The sequence below is a fragment of the Thunnus albacares genome, chromosome 19 (assembly GCF_914725855.1).
Source record: "Thunnus albacares chromosome 19, fThuAlb1.1, whole genome shotgun sequence".
In the NCBI taxonomy this organism is placed as follows: Eukaryota; Metazoa; Chordata; class Actinopteri; order Scombriformes; family Scombridae; genus Thunnus; species Thunnus albacares.
The window spans coordinates 24,277,728-24,303,353 of NC_058124.1; the positions used below are offsets into that span (position 1 = coordinate 24,277,728).

Sequence of the window (25,626 nt, forward strand, 5' to 3'; positions counted from 1 at the left end):
TGGGCGGGAAGGCAATAAAAAGGGCACTCTACAACTCTTAGTGGAGGGGAGGAGGTGGTGCCACGGGAGACCACGGTTTGTGGAAGCTTGGACGAGGACAAGAGGTCAGTGCTCCCTCTAGAGGTCGTAAGGCGGGAGTGCGGCGCCAGCGGTCACCCGAGGCCCTGGGGTCCTGCTGGACTGAGGAGTGTACCATCATCTCTCTGAGGCACAGTGGGAGCTGAGTCGGGACGTTCCATTTCATAAGCAGTGAGTGGGTGCAGGAAGGAAATGAGTGCACTCTGGTAATTTTCAACCTACAGATTATGTTTTAAAGCATATAACTACTGTAATTAAAGCAATTTTCTTTTACATGTTGCCATATCTGATATTATTTGGAAAAAAAAAACAGTTGAATTATAAAATGCACTGCAGAGATTCAAATGTGAGCTTTTTTGAAAAAAAAAAAAAGGAATGAAAAACAGTTCGGGTACAGTATTAAAACCTTTACTCGGACATGATACAACAAACAGAAACAAGATTCAGAATTAATGACTGAAAAAATTATTCAGATTTTTTTTTTTTCTTCTTTCAATCCCCGAAGCACACAATAGTCAATCAGCTCCACATGTACGATGGAGTAGGATACAAACAGGACAAAGAACGAGACACGAGAAAAAAAAAATAGATAGAGAGAGAGAGAAAAAAAAATTAAAAAATAAGAGTGACAGATTCCATTCAGATTTTACAGTTTTTGTATTTGTTTAATACTTTGTAATAAACAAAAGATGAATAGCATAGTCAGAGAAGAGGGAGACAGGAAACGAGACAAAGAAACAGTGTGTGAATTTTTGTTTAGGTGAAGAGTAAACAATTAAGGAAGATTCTAGGATCTACTGGAAAAAAAAAAAAAGGGGGTTTTCTGTTTTTCTTCTTGATCGACAAATAAACACCTGATCAGAGTTCTTTAAAGTCCCTGCCCTTCTTTTCCTCCCTCCTTCTCTCTAACCAACCCTTCACAATTCCTCCAACCTTTAAAACCAACAACAACAACCTCCAAAGCAATCATAGTAAGTTGACGCCTCCCATCAAGTTCATTCAATGTATCCAGATCCTGCTCGGGGGGGGCGGGGGCCCCAGACGTGTGGATTTCAGCGGCCTTTGCGATGTGTGTCTACGATTAGAGCCACAGTTTCTCCTTCGTAATCTAGAACTGATTCAGAAGGTTTTGTGGGTTTTTTTTTATTGCTGGCAGTATCCAGCTACAGCCACACATGATCCTAACACAGTAAACACACAAAAAAGTTGCAGCGGACCTGGATGCAGAAAACATCCGACCGAATGCAGCTCAAGTAGAGCAGGTCTAGGGTTAGGCTAGGCCGGTCAAACCATTCCTTATTTGCATTTCACTCATATATGCAATTTTCCCTGTGTTTTGGAAACCAAAGCAGACGTTTTCAGGCCGGGGGACCCTTTAAAAAAAAAAAAAAAAAAAAAAAAAAAAGCACCAATGCACAGCTTGAGCACCCAGAGGGGGCCACACACTGGTCTACTCATCTCTCCTAAGACCAGTCCTCCCCTCTCCACACGAGCTGTCATTCCGTTCCTATTAGGGCCCCTCTTTAGTATGCACTACACAGGGCGACGTTAGGGCACACTCTTTAGTGTGCTGCACAATAATCACAACATATATGACAAACAAGCACTGGGCGCTGAGCGGCCCTGCATTTAAAAACGGCCACATCCGCTAACAGCTTGGCAGTGATAAATAAACCAGTGAGGGTGGTGGTTTCAAGGCTGCATAGCACACACTGCGCCTCATTGATCATAATGGGATGGGCCTTGGCTCCAGGGGGCCTGTGTCAATAGGTAAAAACGCCACCCTGATTATCTAATCTATACAAAATGATCAATTCTTCAGTCACAGCCTGTGATCCGTTTAAAAAAGAAAAAGCATACTTAATTAAATGTCTTTATTTTCAAAAAAAAAAAAAAAAAGCGAGTAATTTCAAAAATGTAACAAAGATGGCGACAACGATACTGCTACACAGTCAAAAGGTCACAGCATGCGTCTGCCTTGAGTGCACACGGTTGCAACGACAAACATTTTTTTTTTTTTGTGGGCGTTGCGGTGCGATCCGACGGTCTCCCACGGCGACCGCAGATCGTCGCTGCTCTGCCGTCAAGTAAAGTAAGCAAAGAGGGACACACGGTACTGAATCCCTTCCTTACAGCTCTCCGATGCTTGATTCACGAAAAAAAAAGCTTCACATCCTTTTTTTCCCCAAAAAACAGTCCAAGAATCATATGTTACGAGTCCATTCCGACGCAAAGCTCAGGCGTTTTTCAGCCCGCGTGGGTGAGTGAATAAGCGTTTGTTAAGTTTGAAGTAAAAAAAGCAGTGGAGACGAGGGGGGGGGGGCGAAGTGAAGGAAGGGAGGAGGCTGGGTTGTGTTGATAAAGCATCGGGTCGACAAGCCGGTTTAAATCACCCCTCCAGCCTGGCTCCTGTTCCTCTGTGCGTCCTTTTCGTTATTTTGCAAATCAATTTAACAGCGCTCAGCACATCACGTCACAGCCAAAGCTACAGTATCTGCCAATCAAAAGGCGTAGCTGCAGACAGATCCCATACACGTGTGTAATAGTACACGCACGTGGCCACACATACTCTTTAACAAAAAAAAACAACAACAAACCAAACTGTAACACCCGATCACCAGCTCTTGCTAAAACAGGCCGTCTGATCAGCAAAGCTTTAAGTGGCTTCGCGTACAGAACCTGAACTATCTATATAGCTTTTTTTTTTGTTTACTGTATCTGTTTATCATCCTCTAAGCTCGTAGCAAAATGTAAAGAAATACAAACATGGCGTAGCAAAACTTAAATGCATTGCTGTTATATGGAGGGATGGAAATTCTAGATAATTTCACTGCCAGTTATTATTAACTGATGTAACAGACTAAGCTAAAATTTACAAATGCCGGAAACATAATGTGCATATTGCATGACAACTGTTTAACCACGTTACCACAATATGAATATACAAGTTGCATATGTTGACTTTTATGATGAATCGTCAACAAAGATTGGCATTTGCTCAGACAGTTGTGTATGTTTATGATATTTTTTTTTTTAACAAGTGCATCACTCAGCACTCGACTGATTGCGTGATTATTCCCATCCCCGGCTTTAAAACATGATGCTGTAGCAGCAAAGCTTAAACATTCAACAGAGGAAAAGCTCCGAAAATAAAAAATAAAAATCCTGCAGATAAAGATGCTGAGCTGTCAAACAAACAGAAGGTGAGATTATTTACAAAAGCGCACGTCCTAGAGTCAGGCTACTCTCAAAATCTCATTTTGGGTTTAAAGGTTATTTATTTATTTATTTATTTATTTATTTTTTACCTCTAATCTAGATATGCTCCGACAATAAAAAGACTGAGTAAGTGTGGTCGACCGGATCACAGATCTCAAAGCCCGGCGGCCGCAAAATCCTTTTCACTTAAGTCTCAAAACTGCTAATATTCGCTCGTCAGAACCGATTCAATCCGCTAAAGCACCGCGACCGCACGGTAGCGTATACAGTATAAGAATTCAAACAGGTGTTTGGTGCTTTTTCACCCAAAGCATCAGCTGCACCTGGCTTTTCCATGCTAACAAAACACCAAAATGAGGCAGTAACGGTGTACGCGGGGGGGGGGGGGGGGGGGGGGGGGGCTGACTTTCCTCTGCATGTACGAAATTAATCTGGAGACTACTTTGTTGAGATGGCCATGCATGAGTGGAGAAAAAAAAAACAAAACAAAACGGAAACAACACCAAACTCTATGGTTAGACCAATTCATCGACGTGTTAAAAAGAACAACCTGTCTTACAGGTCGTCTTAACTGCCGGCCTCCGAGTCCACATCACATGGGGGGGAGGGAGGCCGAGGATCCTCTCTGAGTAGAAGTATTTGGACTATCTGCAGGGGAGGAAGCTCATTGCTAAAATCTGGTGAAAAAATTCAACAGCTACTTTCACTGTTTTCCACCAGCCTTTTCTAAAATACAAAAGACTCTGTGGCTGTGTCTTATCATCCACAGCCAAAATGTACAAGCACTTAGCTGGTGTTCATTTTCCATAGTTGGGAGTCTGCGATAAAGTTAGGGGGTCATAAAGAAACAAAAAAGAAAAATAAATGTACATGTTAAGCAGACCAGTGGTGGAGAAATGGCTGTCTGATTTGTCTGTGTATTTGCATTGATGTAAATGTGCAAGTCTTCAACTAAAAAGACCACATTAGTTATTTAGCACCTGGTAGAGGACAGCTGTACCTCTTCCCTGTAGAATGATACTGCAAAATGTACGTTTCTAATTTGTATGAAATGTGGTGACTAATAAGAAGGCTAAATATACCTCTGAACTTCAACACTCCTTTAAATACTTTACTAACAAAAAAAAAAAACGGTAATAAGTCTTAATGTGTACCCCAGTATTGCTCGACTTGGAGCGTGCGTAGACGGTTTAATTCATAGTTTATATATCCTGAACATGTGGTAGCTGCATTAGACTTCTCAATGCAACGCTCAGATTCAGTTGCCCGCAAATTTTCAATCACAGTAAATGTCAAGTGCCATTGTCGATGAAAATCCAGCCAATCAATTACCAAGAACATCAGGAAACATTGGCAGAAGTTGGTGCAAAAGCAGCAGTGAGGTGTGGTTTTGGCCCTGGGCTCGATAATAATAATAATAATAATAATAATAATTTTCATGGTGACGTCAATATATGGGAGGCGAGTCTAATGTTGATTTGACAGCAAAAAAATAGAGCTTTTAAATTTGTCAGAGCCACGTATTTCACATTCACGTGAGTGTGAACAGGCCTTTGTTTCTGCATGACTCCTGTGTGATTTTTTTTTTTTTCTTCTTCTTCTTCTTCTATTATTTACATCTACTGTACAAAAGTCGCAAAGCATTGAGCCGATACACGCTGAATAAAGTTTTCAAAGCTGCAGGTAGTAAGTGTAGGATTTCCATTAAATAGAACTAATTCATTTCATTATTGCATTACAGTAACATGGCACACAAAATGTCCTTTGCGATTCAAACACCGGTGCTTTGTTTCAAGAATCGATATCCACAGTCGGCGATCCATCCCGTGAGCGACGGGCTAAAAAAGTATCACCGGCTGTCTACTAGGTGAAATGAAATGTTGCATTATTGCCACTGTAGGATCATTTCTAATCTTTATATTTACCATCTCTGCTGTTGTTTTTTTTGTGTTGCACAAAAAAAAAAATTCAGCTTTTTGCACTTTGTTTGACAAAGAGGGCAAAGTGCAGCATCTTGAATACAAAGCAATGCCTCAGAAACTGGTTCATTCAGTATCTTGAACAAGGACACTTCCATAGCTGCGGCGAAGAAGGGTCAAGCCTAGACTAATTTATTTACTCGATGATTTCCCTGACCAGTATGGCCACACAACACAGATACAGGTTGGCCAGTGCAACACAGCGTTATTCTCCTCTTCTGTGGCCAATAGACAGTTGATACAAAGTAGATTTTTGGAATAAAGAGCTACCTATCAATAATAGTAGACTATCAGCTGGACTGGACAGGTCGATATACCTGCTGCCGGCCAAAATTTTCAACCATTTGATTGGTTAACTAGTGTTAATTCCCAAACCTGGTTATCAACTGTACAGGAAGTAACATATTATTTTGCAAGGTCTATAACAAATCATCTCATCTGATTTGAAATTGATGCAATAATGAGAAAACCCTACACATAGTACCTTCAAGGTCATCTTAGGTGTCTGAGAATAGATGGTCATTTTGAGAAAACAGGAACATTTACACAGTTACAACTCACAAAAGTGCATAAATGACCACCAGGAAAGGGAGGATTTAGAGGAACGGGAGATAAAAGAGAAACAAATACTATTTTGTCTTGCATGAAGCTGTACTTCCTGTGAGCCTCAAACTGTTCAAAATGCCAACCAACTGCCAAAGTAGAGAAAAGGATAAAAATCAAAACAAACAAACAAAAAAAAATTATAATTCAAGTCATTCTTCTTGTCTTACAAAGCCCACTGTGCGCATCAGGGTGGGAAGGACAAAGTTTATCTGTTCAACAAAGTGCTCCCAGCCCCCTTTTCCTGGATTACAATGCCTTGGAAAAAGCTCTCATTTCATGAGTACAGTACTTCAAGATAGAAACTCAAACAAGTTTCAGCATGAATATTCAAAAAAAAAAAAAAAAAAAAGCATAAAATATTTTAAGGTTAACAAGATTGGATGAACTCACTGGGAGGGTGTGTGTCTGCCTGTCCGTTATAGGACTCCTCCTGACCAATAAGAAGTTAATTTGTTTGATGGTGGACAGTTGATTGAAATGCTACGCACCTGATTTTAAGCTAAAACCATACATGGATAACTAACCGACTAGTGATGGATACAATATACAGAGGTGCAGCTAGCAGTGTAACCAAGTAAAAACAGGGGGAGTACACCAGTTATGCAGAAGCAAAAACCCACTGTGAGATGAAGATGTGAAAACTGAAGGCTAACTTAAAATTAAGACATTAGCTGTAATTTTGTGATAAAAAGGGGATATATTCCTTGAGTCTTAACCCCTATGGGGGAAAACTGAGTATGGGAAAAGAGGGTGAAAATGTATGTGTGTGTGTGTGTGTGTGTGTTTGTGTGTGTGTGTGTTAGCATCCTGTTCATTCAGAGCCATATCATCTGTGTAATATTTACGTTGCATGTTGATTCATTGATGCAAATTAGCATCTGCATGTAACAGTGTGTGTGTGCAGAGAATTCGCCGGTGACTGAGAACATATGTGTGTGTGTGTGTGTGTGTGTGTGTGTGTGTGTAGGTCTACAGTATATGTGTGTGTATAAGTGTGAGAGCTGGTACAGTAAAACCAGCAGGTGCTGCAGTTAAGTGAAGCCCAATGGCAAGAGCCAACGACCCAACACGGGGCAGGCTGTAGGTAATCCTGGTGTGCATCGGATCCTGACCGGACTGAACCTGGCTCCTTTAGGTGAGCTGGTGAGGCGCCTCCAGCATCTCCATCAGGAAGGTGTCGATGGGCGTGTCACCGATCAGTTTAAAGAAGAACAGGTGCTCCAGGCACTTTAGACCGATGGAGCGCAGTGCTGGGAGCCGGAGGAGGAGCTTTGCAAACCTGGATGACATAAGAAGGGATGAAGAGGAGACTAGAGTGAGAGACGTCCATAAATCTATCAATTATATGAACTGAAAACAAGAATTCAGAAAAAAATATGACGATATAATGCATTAAATTGTTCTCACTGGATAATCTGGGAGATAGACTGTAGCCCAAGGATCTTCAAGATGACACAAAACAAATACAGACTGATACAGATGTTCACAATGTTACAGCGTTCAACAAAATACACTGTATGTTAGGTGTGGATGGCATTTTAGTCTCATCTTTAAATTTAACTTGTGCCACACAGACACGGGGGTGATCACCAACCTCTGACTGAAAGCAAAATCATACTGCAATAATAATCATACTAATAAAAACTACTAGAGTGAAACAAATTAAAACAAGTTGGGGGGTCAAGTGTGTACGCCACAAAACTTATTTAACATGATGATATCTAAGGATATATGATAGTATCTAACAGCTTAGATTAATTCATGCTTTACATGTCAACACTCTCGACAGTCTCCTGACAAAAGATACAGGACTCCTTGCTTTGCTTTTATTCTTTACCTTAAAAAAAACAGGAAGAACAAGAGATAATTAAGCACATTGATGACAGAAACAGTCCTGCCAGAGCCAGCGAGGCACGAGAGCTTTTACTCATCCATGAACGCAGAAATAAACAGAAATGAAATGTAAAATTTTATATCATTGTGTGTAAATCTTGCTGGATGAGTAATAGGATTTTTTTTTCTTTGTTAAGGAGAGTGGAAAGTACCAATACGGCAATCAATCACACTGGGTGGCAGCTCTTCATGCAGTAGTTATTCCCTTTAACAGTTATATTTTATGAGGGACAACTGTCTAGCATGTATAGTGACCAAGCATTTATTAGAGTTCCCTAAGGAAACAAACCTGAGTTTTTGTTTCATCTTGGTGGTACAGGGGAAACCGCTGCATCACATCCAGCCTTCAACCAGCTGCTGGGATGCAGTGACATCATAAAACTGCTGAGCTGAATATTATGTAACTGTACTGTTATGTCTCCACACACACACACCACAGGCTCCCAGACCCGTCACAACCAGCAGCCTCCCCCTCTCGTGTGTGGGTATGTCTGGGTGTTGTAACGTACCTGCCCTGCTGGTCGGGGTATTTCTGTTTGCAGTAAGTCTCGAGAGACGCGTACACCCTCTCTCTCAGGAGCTCCACCTCGCTGGGGTTGGACAAACCCTTGGCATCTTTAGGAGATAGAAGACAATTAAATGATGTGTTGCTACATATTTCACAAATCCTTTTTATTTTTCCAGACATTAATATGTTCACTTTCTTTGTGTGTCTGATGTTTTCCAGATTCTGCCTGCTTGTGTACCTGGGTTGAAGAGGATAATGGCTCGAAGGCAGCCCAGCTCCGTCTTATCCATTTGCATGTCTCTCATCTTGCTCACGAGCTCTGTCAAAACCCTGCGGAGAGGAGAGGAGAGGAGAGGAGAGGAGAGGAGAGGAGAGGAGAGGAGAGGAGAGGAGAGGAGAGGAGAGGAGAGGAGAGGAGAGAAGAGAAGAGAAGAGAGGAGAGGAGAGGAGAGGAGAGGAGAGGAGAGGAAAGAAGAGAGGAGAGAGGAGAGGAGAGGAGAAGCAGGGGGAAGCACAGTTAAAAGACAGGAGGATAACATCAAATTAGAGAAGAGAGAAGAAGCAAAAGGAAGGAAGAAAAAGAGAACAAGGGAGAGACAGATGTGACAGAGCAAGAAAAACAACGAGAGAAAGAAAGGGAGGGAAGAAGAGAGTAAGAACAACAGAGAGGCACCAGACTCCATAATCACACTGTCATTGACTTAATGTCCAAACTAGTTAAGAGTATGGCTGAACTGCTGGTTCTGTGAAAAAAACAAAACAAAACACACTGGTTACAAAATGGCCAGAGTGATAAACTGCTGCCACCAAATGGTGTTAAGTTGCGGCTGTGACTGGTTCTGGTTCTCCTACTTACTATTACAATGTTTGCTTCACGCTGTTGTGTGTAAGATAATGAAAGTGGCTGATAAACCTTTAAATCTACCATGGCTGGAGAGTAAGAAGGTTAGTTTCCTGTCTAGTTTCTTTTCAGTTTTACATTATTTTGTCTTGACTACAGCTTTTTAAGAGGTTCTAGCCTCTCAAATGGATATAATATGAATTAAAATGTTCTTGTTTCTTCATTCATCTGTGATAGTAATCTAAATATCTTCTGATTGTTGACTGACGGTCGTCACTTTGGGCTTTGGAAAACAGTGATTGACATTGTCCAAAATTTTGTCCACATTTTATAGAGCAAACAACTAATTGATTAATTGACAAAATAATCAACAGACTAATCGATAATGAAAATGATCATTGCAGCCCCGGTTCTGACCTCAGCAGACGACTCTAAGGAGGTTGAAGCATATGGCGATCAGGGTTCAGAGGCTAAAAACACTTTAATTCTCCAAGCTCAAACAAACTGTTCAAGTATTTAACAGATGATCTCACTCACAGAAAAGAATGAAGACACCAGGATGTCAAAACTGGCGTGTTTTAGGGTAAGAGACAGGTTTGGTTAAAATCCCCTACTGCTGTATCGACATAAACCTCTAAACAAGGAGATTTTAACTTGATGGTGCAAGAATGAAGAAAGAGCCGACACAAAGACATGATGGTGAATTTGACGGTTATATTCTATACTTTAAATGCCATCCGTTAATTTGTAAACATGCTTCACGAATCTCAGAACCCGAGGATCTAAGAGAGGTGTCTCGTTATTCAAGGAACAAACATGCAACCAGTAGAAACAACAACTTCACATGGTAAAGACTGAACAAATACCAAAGACCTTATCCAGGTGTCTTACCCATATATCAATATGTTGTTAACAAACTTATCATGCTGCATTAGATGTAATATGAGATATGTGAGAATGGATTACAAAAAAATACTCTCTTCACCTTCACCTTTATTGTCTGGTAATTTGTTTGCAGAAAACTGTGTAAACAGCAGAATGTCAGTTTAACTTTAAGAGGCCTTGTGTGGGCCGTGAGAACAGATGTGTCCTAAAACCTTTATAACTACTCCTGCTTTGCTCCTGACGGGGAACGATTTTAATGACACTGCCTGAGCCCACAATACAGCACACTGCCAAATCAAGGTTTTTATGCATACCCAACACAAAGGATAAAAAAAGTTATATTCATATTTGGTTGAGAAAGTGAGGGAAAGGAGTGATTTTACACACCCAGAGTGTACGTCAATAATGTTATAAAACAGACACCTCCCGTCACAGAGGCGTCACCGAAGAAGGCCGTTAAAATCTCTCGAAAGCTAAAAAAAAAAGGCATCAAAACTAACTGACAAGAACTGCGAAACAGCGTCCTGTATAGGAGATACAGAGTATTTCGAGTCATATCCCACCATTAATGCCATGGGAAAAGCTAGCTTCACAAAAGCCAGCCCACACATTTTGATTTGCTCATTATGGTCTGGCAAGGCTCGACAAGCGTTTGGCTTGGCAAGAAGAGGCATCATCAATGGGCAGAAGATGAAAAGTACTCTGCAGGCAACTGGACCAGCGTTTTAGCACTCGAAGCCACAAACCAAACATGGTGCTGAATTCAAATACAAAACTGCGGTACTGCTATTTGTCATCATCATCATCATCATCGAAACCCACACCCCCGGTGTTTGCTGAGTGATCAGGTCGAGCGATTCTCTGTAGATGTTGTTCAGAATAACATCATCGTAGCGAGAGAGACCCGGCTGGCTTCGGCAAAGCTGCGGAAAAGCCTCAAACGCATCAACTTTTAAAGCTTTTGGTTCTGTGATTGTTTTAATGTTGACTCAAGAGGAGGGGTTCAAGAGAAGTGTTTGTGTAGTGGCAAGTGGTAATTACCTGTCAAATATGGCCCCAACCTCGGCATTGTGCGCCCTGTGTATTCAATCACAATGTGTTATTACAATGTCATTACACAGTTACATTGTTATTACAGCATTCTGTCTGTTTTTTTGAGCCCTTCAGCTGTACAGATTGTAAGTTCCTACGAAATCTGTGGTGCTACAAACTAGTTTCTGATATATTAAAACCTGTTTAACACTAAACATGGGCTCAAGCTTTGCTTTATCTTGCTCCTGCACCAGAATTCAACTCTGAGAAACATCTGATCAGTTTTAAACCATCTGGATCTGTAATCTGACGTAAGGAACTACTATATTCACATGTATCAACATAAGCAGAAAGAAGGTTATGATAAATCTTATGAGCCAAATGCATTTGCAGCAGAAACCCATTAGTACACATGAAACTGTTCATAATTGAAAAAAAATTAACCCTCGACCTTCAACAGGTGTTACTGGCTAAATGTTGTTAATATAGCATAAAAACTACGAGTGATTGAATCAAAATCATTAAAAATTATAAACTTAAGCAAGTTTCACTGAGCTGTAGCTGTTATGTGTGAAAACTCTGAAGTGCAAAACATATAAAACATTTAAGAAAACCAATTAACAACACAGAAAACACATTTAAACACAACAACTCAACAAAACAGAGAACAGAACATTTCAGAAAACACAACATTTCACAGACTGGAGAAGAAAAGGTATCAACTGTCTTTATCGTTCTGAATTCTGACTGAATGTAGACAACAGACCTTTGTCACTGCAGACATTTTGACATTAACGACAGCTGAGTCCCGTTTAGTTTTTCCAAATTCATGACACGGCTTTAGTGCATCAAGTGTGGGTTTCTTGTACACTTGAATGGGACTGAGCCATCATTGATGTCACCACTTCCAGCTGTGCTTTTCCTGCGATTACAAGAGCCCCAGCTGCTTAGAATGATAAAAAACAGTTGGTATGCACCCTTTCCACTTAGTAAAATGTTTAGTTTTCTAAAGGTGTTTCCTCTTTTGACATTTGTGTTGTGTTTTCTGAAATGTGGACATATTTTCTGCTTTGTTCAGTTGTTTTATTAAGAGGTTGTCGTGTTTTGCACTTCACAGCCACCCTAGTAAGAAATCTACTTCGAATAAGGTGTTAAAGAAATTACATTTTTAGGATTTCATTATTAACACCCTGTCTGATAAAAAATACAATCCAGTAGCTTCAAACAGATACCAAGCTGAAACAGAAGCCTGCTGCTAGAAGAGAGCACTGCTATGAAAATAAAAAAAGTAAAAATCAGAAGGAAAACATTGAGCCGTTTGCCATGAGCCTAGTTAGCTTGCTTTCATTTAAACCTGACTAGATTTATAGGTGGAATTGTTCCTTTATAACAATGTAATTACTGTGTAATTAACAGTGAATTGACACGCTGTGATGCAGTTGGGATTTTATGGAAGATTCGTTATGATTTGTCATATTATCTGCATGGTTTTACTTCAGGCAGGTGATAATGTCTCGCTCAAAGCGCTAACGATATAATAATATACTGATTGATAATACAATATAACATCCCATTATGGCATGAACCAGCATTTATTACAGCATAAGAAGTGTGATATTTTAATGCAATAATACTTATATTCTGAAACAACTCCTGACAATTACAAAAAAATTTTGTTGTAATTGACTAAAAACACGTAATTTTACATTTGATGTAATAACTGATGGTTGATGCAAAAATACAGAAGGTTGCAGAGGCCACGACTGTAATTTCTATTTTGGTTTCCTGTGATCATAGAATAGATTTTAAGATTTTTAAAAAATAAAAATGCATGTGGTAGTAATGTTTAACCAGCAGACATGAGGCAATTTCTGCCAGCAGATTACAGTTATTAACTGACGTACCTGCAATAACCTATAAGATTCCTATAAGGGATTGATAGTGAGCCTGTGGTTATCAATCATACAGTAGCCTAAAGAGAACAGAGTAGTCATGAGGCACATAACTGCAGATTATAGATAATTATCACAATCTTTTACATTTTTACCTCATGAAAAGACAGTCTGGGTTATATTAAGATTGCAATTATTTTATGATCACAAGAAAACAAAGCTCTTTATGTTGAGTAATTATTCTGTGGTAGAAATAGAAATGTCCTCTCCAGCCTTCTGTGCAACAATGGGATGTCAAATATTACATTATCGTATTTAAAATAAATTTTAGGGGCATTTTTTATCCTATTTTACACGTTAGTAGTGTACATTAGCCAGCCATTATAACATTATCAAATGCTGCAATAGGTGCTATGCCACTGAGTGTGTGTGCGCGTCTGTGTGTGTGCACATGCTTGTCTATTAGTCACCAGCCTCCCCGGCATGCGCTGTCACCCTACAGGCAGTACTAAAGAAGCAGAGTCTCTCAGCCAATCACAGCCAACGCAGAACACAGCAGCTGCAGCCAACCAGCGATGAAGACACAGAATCCTAACTTCTTACCCCCGATCGCTAAATCCAGCTAAACCTGAACAATGTGTGTTTAGATTACAAAAAAACAGAGAGCGTGTGAAACCATCACACAGAAAGAAATGCATGTGGATGAATAAAGGCCAGAGTTCTTTCTTTCTTCATCTAGCTGTTAGCACTGATGTGGATTTACCAGGTGGATTCAGGAGGGGACTGTGGATTTGATGTGGCTTTTCAGAGTCGGTCTATTTCAGGCTAAGAGTAGGTGGACCAAATACTGTGTTGAAGCTCATCTATTCTAATCCTATACAGTTTGAAATCCAAAGTAGAGCAGAAAAGACTCTGAACAAGCACAAGAATAATCATATATTGCTAAAACTCTCCAGTGTGTGCTATTTTTTTTAAATGGTGGCATGTCCTCCCAGTTGGGTCATCCACCCAAACTTTAGAATCACTAGTGTGATCACTAAGGGGGGGGATCACTAGAGTAATAAAGCCTGTCAGAATAATGTTCAGCAACTGTTTGTCCATATACTGAATGCACCTGTGTGTTACCTGTCAAAGATGGCTCCAACACCTGCACTGTGAGCACTGTTCCTGTGGACGTGCAGGCCGGTGGCCAGTAAAATCCCATCCTTCACTGAGATGGAGCGATGGGAGAACGATGCAATCAGGAGTTCATTCCAACCTGTTGAAGAGTCGGTGTCTCAATATTTCTAGTGAATCAAAATGCATAAATATTCTACTATGTTTTCAATACGTAATAGGACTGAATGTTCCTGGTGTCATTTAACACCTGCTGTCATTAATTTATAGTTGTAATCCTTTACAAAGATACAACTCATGCTCAGTGTGGAGCTGAAAAAAGTGTGAAGTTTATAATGTTCAGTTTCTGTTGACAGTGTGTCAGAGAGGTGCTGATTCTAAGTGACAGTAAGTGGTTTTGTATTGGATTACTTTATATTGATTGCTGCTAATGTTTCATCCACCAGTGAGTACATACATGAGGGAGACCATTAACTTAATGTAACGGCCTGAATTCAATAAAATGTTAGCATGGAATGTCGTAGTTTTTGTAAGTGTTTACTGTAGGCTAAAAATCACATTAGAGTATGCATTTCAAACCCTGTATTGGGAGCAGTATGATGGTACTACAACAGAGTATGATGGAGTAGCACAAAGCCATGAAAAGCATATAAAAAGGTAAAAGCTTCTCATTTAGCATTGGACTCTCAGCTTACTTGCCCCTTATTTTCATGCAGTTAAAAAAAATCTGTCTGAAGCCACTGTCAAGTAGAAACACAGAAAAATATCCAGAGATGTGCATGAAACCGTTTACACTAAGGCTGGTGATATACACGATATACCCTACTTCCCCTGCCGTCCAGCCCTAATTTACATTTACCTGCACGTAGCAAGATGACCTGGTCGTCCAGAGGCAGCTCAGAGAAGTGAGGGATCCTCTTGGCCCACTCCACCAGGGTGAAGAGCTGCTTATCTGCTGCCTGACAGATGTTTGTAACAGGATCGTTGGGCTGAAGAGAGCAGATTTAAAGGATTTAAGTTATTATTTCATCAGACAGCTCGACTATGAGACACAGTATTATTCATACCAAGAGCCTGCAATATAAAAAACAATGCACAGCTGCATACAGGTTACACAAAGTACCTCAAAGGCATTTTTTTCTTTGATTGGATTTTCCAGCATCCCCACTACTCACAGAGCTGCCTCCTGAACTTCCATCTGCATGAAGTTCCGTCTTCTGCTCCACAGCCATCTCAGCCTCCAAAATCTTTTCCACGGGCATCTCCTCGTTCACCACGCTGGTCGACTCCACTTCACCCTCCCGTTCCTTGTTCCTCTGCCGCTCCTCTTGAACAGCTGCGGGACGGGGAGGACAGAGAGGAGCACAGGAGAAAAATAATGAAGGACGAGAAATAACAGAAAGAGTACAAAAGGAGAAAATGTGGGTGAGGAGAGGGGATGAATAGGAGGTCGATATGAACATAAGAGCATAGAAGCAGGAAAGGTGAAAGGGAACGGACGACAACAGAGAAGCGAAGGGTTTTAAGGCAGAGAACGACGAAAACAACACAGCAAAAACAAGACAATGAAAGGCGGTGAAGTGCAGGAATGGCGTGAGGGTGAGCGGGAAGGATGGGTCAGCAGACAAAAGAATAGAGAAAGAGCGTGAGGGGAGTAGAATCGGAGATTAGGAGAAAATGTGCGGACAACGACGATGAGAGATGATGGGAGAAAGATTGGCAGACAAAAAAAGAAAAACAAAAAGAACGGGGGAAAGATCAAAGAATAATATGTGAAAAAAAATAACAGTGAGAAACAAACAGTGGGAAAGAAGAGACACACACATATGTACGATTCATGATCAATTCAATGTCTTTCACACTGTCTTTCATACCTCTTTCAGCCCCACTACCAAGGCAGAAATGGACCATATGTGACAAACACAACATCAATTATATTCATTAACTAATTGTTTTAATATCCAATTAAATACAACATTGATATTCAGAAAACAGGAATTTTGCCGAGGTTTCACTGCCAGGAAATCAGGGGTTTCCAGCAGATATGTGTGATAGTAAAGTTTCTCTTAACTCCTTACCCAGATGGAGGAAACTGGGTTTTCATGACATTTAAGAAATGAGGTTACCGCAGAAAGCCGACAGCAACCAGGTTATATAAGTACATGTAAACATGATAAATGCGACTCCATGCAGTCACGCTGCATTTTCTATTTTTCAGACGTTCTAGACGAGCTGTCATGTGACTAAATATGGACGGAGAGTTTTATCGGCCCCACATCAGATGAACCGAAGCCATTTTTTTGAACAATCTTCCAATTTTAGGGGACAAAATTCTTTGGACAAATTAAATACATGTAATTGAAATCTTCATATGTAATATTTTTTGTAAACCCTTTACAGTAAATGGCTGTCAAAAGACAATAATATCATGTGACTGGGCTCTGAAAACGTGGTTGCTTCGGCTCTTCTCTTTTTTACGTGTGTGTGGTGGTGGTGGTGGTGGTGGGGGGGGGGGGGTCACTACACTGTTCATGGATGGCATCATATTAACCTACAGTTTCATCAAATTTACATTCTCCAGTATATCTAATAATTATGCTTAATTTTTTGGGATTTTTTTGGCCCTTTGATGAATAGCGACAAACAGAATTAAAAGAGGAGCAGCAATTTGAAGTGACTGCATTTAACCTGTAATTCAAATCTTTTTTTTTCTTGGTTGTGATATTAAAGTAGCCTGTATCGACTGTTTTAAAGAAAACATGCATTTTGTATTATTTTAATGATGAATCCATTATTGACCGTTGATATGTCTGATAATCTATTAAAGAAGTTGCTTTAAGTTTGCATCCTGGTAGGTGCATTTAATGTAAAAACAAGGTCAAATGTTTCAAACACTCTTTGATTTTAATCTGCACTGGTCACTGTGTCTGGATTTGATACAGGAAAACAAAAGGCTTGACAGTGGCCATAAATTGAGAAAAAAAAGAAATTGAGAAGTGGGTTTGTGATGGAGGGCTGCCCAAAACTCTGGGTGGGAAATCAAACATTTACTCCTCCTCTCCTACAAACATGGAGGGAGGAAATTAATGTTGCTGGACAGAAGTGGAGCTGCTCTAACTGTGCACCTGGGTAAGTATACAGTACGGTAGGATGGTGATTAAAAGAGAGTGTGCGTACTCAGCAAACTTTCCCTGGATCCATAAAGGTTAAAAAAACATGGGGAAATAATTCAAGGCTGGCATTGGTCCACCTCTGAGCACTGGCAAGAAACTATGGAAAACATTTCAGACTAGCTCCTTCTCACTGATATACAATGTAATATCTCTCTCTCTCTCTCTCTCTCTCTGCTTCTCGCTCACTCATACAGACACAGACACACACCCCTCCCTCCCTCTTCTCCTTACATCTGTCGTTCATCTTGGCCACTACAGAAGGAGGGAGAAGGGGGGAGAGAGAGAACGAGAGGAAACAAAAAGAGGAAGAGAGGGGGAAAGGGGGTTAGTGTTTACAAGGCTTACCCACCCCCATCTCCCTCTCTACCACTCTGTACTCGTTCTGTCTATCCCCTACTGCAGAGATATTATAAAACCTCTCTTTAGGGCTGTCCCGAATACCTTTTTTTTGGGCTTCGGCAGCAATTATTCGAGGGCAGGGGGCTCAAGGCAACGGTTGCGGTGGTCTGATAGGTGTGAAGGGTGAGGAGAGCGAAGAAAGAGAGAGAGAGGGAGAGACGACAGAGGCAGCTGGGGAGAGGGAGTCACGGCGCAGGTGCCTCCTCCTCCTCCTCCTCCCTGCCCCGCCGGCCACCTCGGTGTCCCTTGTGCTGCTGGTGTTTTGTCGGTCTGCGTCCAGCTCGCGCTGAAGCGGCAGCTGCAGTTGTAAGCAGCGACACATCGGTGAGAACAGGGAAGCAGGCGCGTGGCACGAGGACCCGCCAGGAGCAGCAGCTTCAGCGAGAGCTGGATGCAGACCGACAAAACACCGGTAGCACAAGTGACGGGGCGGGGAGGAGGAGGAGAAAGCACCTGCACTGTGACTCACTCTCCTCCCCGCTGCCTCCGTCATCTCTCCCTCTTTCTCTTCGCTCTCCTCACCCCTCTTCCTATTGGACCACCGGAGGAAAAAAAATAAAATAAAAAAATATACAAATATTCAAATACTGATTTCGCCGTTCGAATACAACAGCGATGAACGAAGCTTCGAGGGATTCGGTACAGCCCTACCTCTCTTGCGTAAAAAGAACGCACAGCAAAAACATCAACACTGACTTCATCATTCACTGACTCATTTCCTACTATCCTTACAAGATCTCATTTAATCTTAAGGGTAAAATTACAGTCAGAAGGCTTACAGGTTGAAAGCCCAGAAAGTATCTGCCACAGATAGAAGCATCAAATGCTCCTTTCCTAAAAACTAATCTGCATGAACTGTGTTACTACAGCAAACATTACAGTAACAACAGTAGTCACACATCTCAGAGACTAATCGCACACAAACTGAATTATGAAATTTAGCGTAGTAAAGTTCTGATGAACTCAATCTTAATCTAATCTGGGGAAAAAAACAGTATGTAGTTTGTAGTTATACCTTACCTAAACTGCTAAACTCAAAGAGATTTAGCACCAGATTATCTCAGACTGATTGACTTAAACTGGATCTCACATGATTTTCAGCGTTAAGACACTCGTATGAAGCAGCAAACAGTTTAGTCCTAATTTGTAAATGTGTTTTCCTTTTTAATGTAAAGCACTTTCATGACTAGAGGGAGCAAGAGTTGCCTACGTAGTTATGAGTTTTCAAGTTTGATGTTTAATTTCAAACATGGTGGGTAAACAATGTTACAGTTTAATAGCAGTGACTAGTCTATTTGTGACTGATGATCACCTAAACACAAACACCTGGTAGAAACATGACTAGACAAAGATCACCAGGTTGCACCATTGTACAATTTCTATAAAATGTACCAGACTCTTACGTGGTTTATTATTTTTAGACCCTGAATCACAGTGGATGTAATAAAGGTTTTTGGTAACGATCAACAGCAAAAAGATTCAGAGATAATAATAGTGGTAGTGATCAATTCTTAGATACAAGTGACAGACACACCATGAATTTTAGGATACTGAAGGAAGGATACACTAGTTGTGTCTTCAAATTTCAGCCACAGTAAGGCTACAATTCCTCAGACGACCTTTGATGACCAATAATGATGTCGCCTGCACTGAAATGTGGACTTTGAAGGACGCGTCCCCGGAGCAGGGAATATATTAATAGTAGTTTGTCAACACATGAAGTTTGCTAAACTTTTTTTAAAATTTTATTTTAATAAATACAAATAGTGAGTTCTTTATTAGCAGCAACAGACTTGCAGAACAAATATGCCGTTGTTACAGGAGACTTGCAGAAATTTTCTGATCAATCAACATCAACTTTGTTCGATATTACCAGATACATTTTAATGATTTGAAAATATTACATTTTTTTTTTTTTTACCCCTAATACTGTGTGAAATCTGGGAGTTGAGCTGGAGTGTGTGACACAAAATAATGACAGTGATGCTGCTCAGCTGAATCAAACACTTGCCTGTCTTTCCCTAACACACTACAGCCTCTGTGCTACCGATAAATAACCTTTTTTCAGGTTCATAGATGAGCTTAAAAGGTTCATTATTGACCTTTGAAATAGCAGCTTGACAACTTACTCCACTTAGCTTTCACTCACATCTCGTGGCTTTCATTAGGGAATGAGTCATGGACAACTGGACATGTGTTACGGACGCTTCACCTCTCATCCCAAAGGCTTCTGAAGTTCGGGACCTTTTGTGTGGGAGGCAAAACGTCTTCCAAGAATTTAATACACGTCACGTTTCCCTTGACTCAGCTCCTCCTGGACATATCATGACTCGGATGACAGAAAGTCTTCACAGACATTAAGGGATGGAGTTTGCTAAGTGGAGGCATCTCCATGACCACTGAGCAAACTCCATCTGCTAATGGAGGCCATGAGATTTTTTAAGAACTTTCTGTCATCTATGTAGTCATTACTTGAAGCCTCCTACTTTTTTTTTTAAACAATTCATCATTGTCTAAAGGCACCACTCTGAATTAACATCCTCAATTGTGTGTGAGGTGTCAGCACTGGCTTCATTTTTAGAGGTGATGAGCAGAAGGGGTTGAAAACCAGTGATTTACAGAGAGGTTTGATGAAGCTACATGGTTGCTCACCTTCTCTCTTCATGCCCATGGCCAGGCACTTCTGGTAGCGGCAGTACTGGCAGCGGTTCCTTTGTCTTTTATCCACCATACAGTCTTTATTGTCCCGACAGGTGTAGGTCAGGTCTTTACGCACTGTCCGCTTGAAGAAACCTTTACAGCCCTCGCAGCTGTAGACACCATAGTGCTTACCTGGGTGGTGAGGGGAAAGGGGGGAGGAGAAGACCCAAAAAAGAAAGACAAAAAAAGGTATGCCAATTTGTTTCATGGCTAAAATTTTTAAAAAAGTAGCAACTTTTCAACTGTTACACTGTATAAGCCGAACTCAAAAGGCACAGAAAATAGGTGTATTTAAGGTGTCTTGTCACCAGAGGATCTGTCTCCGCAGATGGAACAAAGGCGTTTCTGGGAAAGCATCGGCCCTGGGCTGTGGGACGACAGCTGCTTCAAGCCCAGTGGAGGTTTCACATCATCTGAGCTGCTCACTGCATGAAGCCCTGACATGGACACTGTCGAGTTGATCTGAAAGGAGGATAGAGGAGATGGAGAACACAACGATTATAAGAAGGGTTTTTTAGATGCATTTCATGACTCTTCTTCTTCTTCTACGCAAAGTAAATACATGCAGGAATCTGACGCAAATCGTACACAAAACCTACACAGTGACTGAATCTTGAAACTGGAATAAAAACATGTAATCACAAAGCAAAAATCTGTTCAGAAAAAAATCCCTGAAATAAAGCAGTCCTCTCTTACCTGCGGACTGCTAATGGGGCCGTAGCCTACTGACGGCGTGCCGGGTAGACAGGGTGAGCCCAGTGAAGAGCTGATGACGGAGAAAGGGGAACCGATGCTACTGATGGGGCTGTTGACCCCGGCGGAGGTGATGGGAGGCAGGGAGGTCATGGAAGCTGCAGCTGAGGGAACCAGTGGGGGTGAGCGCTGGCCTGACGGAGGGGAGGACACAGACGAGCTGTCTGGGCTGCGGGAATCTGACAAGAGACAACCAAAGTGAGAAGATGCATTAATGAACAAACAATTTTGTAAATATATCAACCTGATAAAGAGTCTACAAATGCAAGGGGTCATGCTTTCAATTACTGAGGACATGTCTTGTCTCCCGAAATTATTTATGTATTTATCTACATATATTTTTCTCATGTCTGGTCAAAAACATGTTAGGAATAATGACTTCAAGCTGCACAGTGTGTAACTTAACGAGTATGGCATCAACATTGGCATGGTTTACCATCACTTTACCGGAGTAGAAATAAAGGTTCAGCCACAGTGATACAATGCTCTCATGTTACCATTACGTGTTTCAGATAAAGTGTACACACACAGGCGAAAGAGTTAATTCTTAATTAGAGCACAGCAGCATTATAGAAGAATACATCATTAATACTGTCATATTAAGTACACAGTAACATCAACAAGTTAATGTGTTTTCGATTAAGTAGAGAAATGAGTGTTTTAATTAGTTTTGAAACTACATGGACGTTGTTTTTTTTTATGGTGCACCATTTAAACCTATTACACTCCTTGCTGTGCATCACAAATGTGCTGCTGAAAAAGAGACATGTTCAGACAAATAAGCCCACTTTTCTTTATAGCAATCTGTTGGGTAGTTGGACAAGTGACCCTGAGTGACTTAGACCAGCTGAAGTCTCTGGAAGACATGCAGTTATAGGTAAACTCAATCAATCAATACTTTATTTCCATGTCAACACAGCTGACAGGAATTCAGTTATCACATATATACATTCAAATATACATAATATAATACTTTCCTGCATAGTATCATTTTGTGGAAAAAAGTCCTTAAGAGCTAGTTGCTGTTAACTACCTACTTTTAAAGTGCTTGTTAACTAATGCTTGCTCTGCAACTACAAGTGCTTGTGCGCCAGAGTTCATTTAAACACACTTATAAAGCATAAATATTTGATCATTAAGAAATCCTGGACAAGTCTTTGCCTCACCATAAACCAAATCTTTCACAGGCCTGATTTTACAGCAGACATGAAAACAAATGTGCAAGTAAGATCTATAAATCTGTGGCTAATATCAATATTATACAATAGAGATGCAATGTTTACCAGACATCCATATTTTTGCATTGCTTGTAACTTCTGAAAATGAAATATTTTCTCACCTCTACTGTCTCCCATGATGGTGGTAGGGGCACGGAGACTGGCTGGCTGCTACACACCGACGTGCTTCAGTCTCAAACAGCCCGCTATCAAACTCTAGACCGCGGACTGAGGCCCGGGCCGGAGTTGTTTTGGGAAACCAAAAACGGGTCTGAAATTCCAGCACAAGAAAGACCTCCGCATTAGATACTGGTTTGGCACAAAATATACAAGTTTATCGCATAAATGCAGCATCATAATTTATACCACACAGCCCCATACAAGTATATAAGTTGTCTGTTTGATTGTCAATAGAAATATCTGTGTATTTGATGCATTTTTGGCATATGATTTGAAGAGGACTTTGCAAGGCAGCCAGCTGTTCAGCTGATGCCAGACTCGCCTCGTCCTGATACAGTAAAGGGCAAAGATACTCGGTTATATAATGAATATGAAACATTATATCGATAACCACATACTGACAGTGATATATTGATTCAAAGCAGTGAATTAAACGTCCCATTCCATAGAGAGAGCCCAGACAGATGACAACAAACCACCGCTTTTGCATGCTAGCTTAACGTTAGCCGTCAAATAGCTCGTAAACTCACTGCCCTAAAGCTAACTGGTTCACGCTAGCAGCCCTGCTCCGACATAAAGTACACCGTTTTATGTATTTTCATACGATGTGCAATGCACGCAGCACATTAACGTTACACTTTCTACAAATTATGCCCTGTCTGGTGTAAGTTGGCAAAACAAGCTAAGCGCCGTAGCTAGCTAAGATTAGCCACCTAAGCTAGCAAGCTAGCTAGCATGAATGCATCTGAGGAAAGCGAGAGACCCGAAGAACAAATCAGTTAGCTATTGGTTCATCCGCCTCGTTCACACTATCATAGTCATGCCCTAGCTAAATGTTATAACTATATATTTAGTGCAAATAAATACGGATTACTGACGTTTTAGCGGCACAGCTTCTTCGCATGAAAAGATGTGGCGACTAGGCCCCGTGTGTGTCTGTCTCTCCCCCCACTTTGCCTCGTAGTCAACCCTCCCTCCCCCTGCAAGGATGAAAACATGATGATGGTGGAGGATTTGGCTTAGTGCTCTCTTTTACAGTTACACATTGGCCCCGAATCAGCACCAGACACTACAGACTAGCTTCTTCGGGCAGGGGAAGGGTCGTGTGGTCATGTCACTGAGAGAGGGAGACACATCCAGTGCAAGAGGTCAGGAGGTCAAGACAAGTTCAGCTCAGTATGTCAGATGCTCAAAAGGTTATTGACACTGACACACACAGTGACGATGTCTGGCGCGTTGATGGACCTGCTGAGTTGGAAAACAAACCAGTATCATATCATGTGGCTATAATCTCTCCTTCTATTTTCTTCTGTTTATAAATTATGTCAATATTTTTTAAAGTCCCCCTTCACTCATAAAATATTGTTTTGTCTTGTTCCTACAGTTGAATATCTGAGCTTCAATATGCAGAATGATGTATGAGCAGAGTTTGACACTGGAAGGATGTTTTTCACATTTATCTGCTAAAAGTGGAAAATTTGTCTGTGCTCATTGAAAATCTGATTTTAAATGACAGGTTCACAATTTTTCAAGTCTGTCTTAAAACAACAGTTAGTGCACATTTGAATACCGAAAGAGGTTTTCCTTGCTGTAATCGTTCCTCCTGTTCATACTGGCTATTAAAAGATCTCCTTTAAATGTGCTTTCAATGTAAGTGTTGGGGGTCAAAATCCACAGTGTGTCCATGCAGTCATTTTGTGCAAAAATGTATTTAAAAGTTTATCTGAAACTTATATGAGACTTCAGCAGTCTTAGTTAGTCATATCAAGTGGATATCTGACACATTTACACTAAAAAGAATGTAACGTTGAAAGATATCTACTTTTGCACATTTTTGCACAAAATGATGACTGTGGATTTTGGCCCCCATCACTTAGATTGTAAGTGAATTATGAAGGGATCTTCTAATTGCCATTATGAACAGGAGGAATGATTATAGCAAAAAAAAAAAACTATTTCAACATTCATTTGGGAACCTGACTGTTTTAAGATAGACCTGAAAAAGTGACATCATTACTAGTTTGGTATGCAACTTATACAAGTATGATGTGGAAACATGAAGCCTCCAGTGCACATACACTCAGAATGTACTTGTCAGTGAAGTAGGAAACACCTTTTATCCAGCAGTTAAACTTTTGAAATGAAATATATTTGCATATTTAATTTTTGATGAGGGAGAAGGAAAAGATGATGAAACAATTAAGGAATCATCTTTACCTGCAGAGGTGAGAGCCTGATTTTTCTTTCTTTTTGTTTGCAATCATCATGTCAAATAACAAATCTACCATTTATTTAATGTTAATATAAATGACTAGGGTTGTGTCTCTTACCCAGTATAAATTAATTCCAGAGGATGAATGCAAATTAAACCAAAGCAAAGCAAATTTTATTTACATATATAGCACATTTCAGTACTCTGAGATTCAACATGCTTAAAGAGTGGCCTTCATCAGGGTCATCTTAAAACACATTACAGACAACATTTAAATAGAGTAAGTTAGGTATGAAAAAAGGTAAAAATTTTTTTTTTTTTATAAAAGACAACCAATCATGTCCATCCAGACACATATCAGCCAATGGGGCATTTACAAAGATGGGTTGGATATATGGTCATGTGGCTTCAGGCCAATCGTTGTCCCAGATTAACAGAGAGGCAAGGGGAGTGTCCGAGGAGGGACATGGGTGACATCATATTTGGTCCATTAACTGAAAAAGTGCAACTAAGAGGTGGTACTTGGGTTTGTACAGAAGATGTGTTAATCCAAAAATGTGCCTATTTGATATGGCATACATTAAAAACACTTTTTTACTGATTAGAATAATAATAATAGTAATAGTATAAATAAAAAGCTTTATAAAATGCTGTGTATAGAAAGAGCAAAAAGATACATTATACAACAATATAAAATAATACATCATAAAAACCACTACAAAACCACATAAATGAGAGGTATTTAAGAACCACTACAGAAACTCATGAACTGAGAAATCCTCATTCAGGTCCCCTGGAGATAAACTCTGGAAATAGAAAATCCAGAATGCTTTTCTCTTTTTCCTGAGAAAACTGACATTACCACCTTTTTGGCTGGACTTAATCACTTCTATGCTTATGAAAAATAGAGATGAAATGTGCGTCAGGGCTGGGTACATTATTA

The 25,626-nt window shown here is 40.4% G+C and overlaps 1 protein-coding gene across 5 annotated transcripts; it reads right to left on the reverse strand.

Moving 5' to 3' along the window:
* Positions 1–470: 470 nt before the first annotated feature.
* Positions 471–23,804, reverse strand: rxrba (retinoid x receptor, beta a). 5 transcript variants are annotated; one of them, XM_044334982.1, is made up of 14 exons: positions 23,350–23,804; positions 22,414–22,562; positions 21,018–21,253; positions 20,630–20,783; positions 20,274–20,453; positions 17,454–17,474; positions 15,225–15,385; positions 14,909–15,038; positions 14,059–14,191; positions 11,051–11,086; positions 8,522–8,613; positions 8,285–8,390; positions 7,290–7,324; positions 7,029–7,161 (listed from the first exon to the last, which is right to left on the reverse strand). In XM_044334982.1, the coding sequence occupies exons 2-14, from the start codon at positions 22,427–22,429 to the stop codon at positions 7,112–7,114; spliced, it is 1,350 nt and encodes a 449-aa protein (XP_044190917.1). In that variant the 5' UTR covers positions 22,430–22,562; positions 23,350–23,804; the 3' UTR covers positions 7,029–7,111. The 5 variants fall into 5 exon arrangements, with proteins under 5 accessions (XP_044190913.1, XP_044190915.1, XP_044190914.1 ...); XM_044334978.1 differs by lacking the exon at positions 7,290–7,324 and having other exon boundaries at positions 471–7,161; positions 23,350–23,639; XM_044334980.1 differs by lacking the exons at positions 7,290–7,324; positions 11,051–11,086 and having other exon boundaries at positions 471–7,161; positions 23,350–23,636.
* Positions 23,805–25,626: the final 1,822 nt, after the last annotated feature.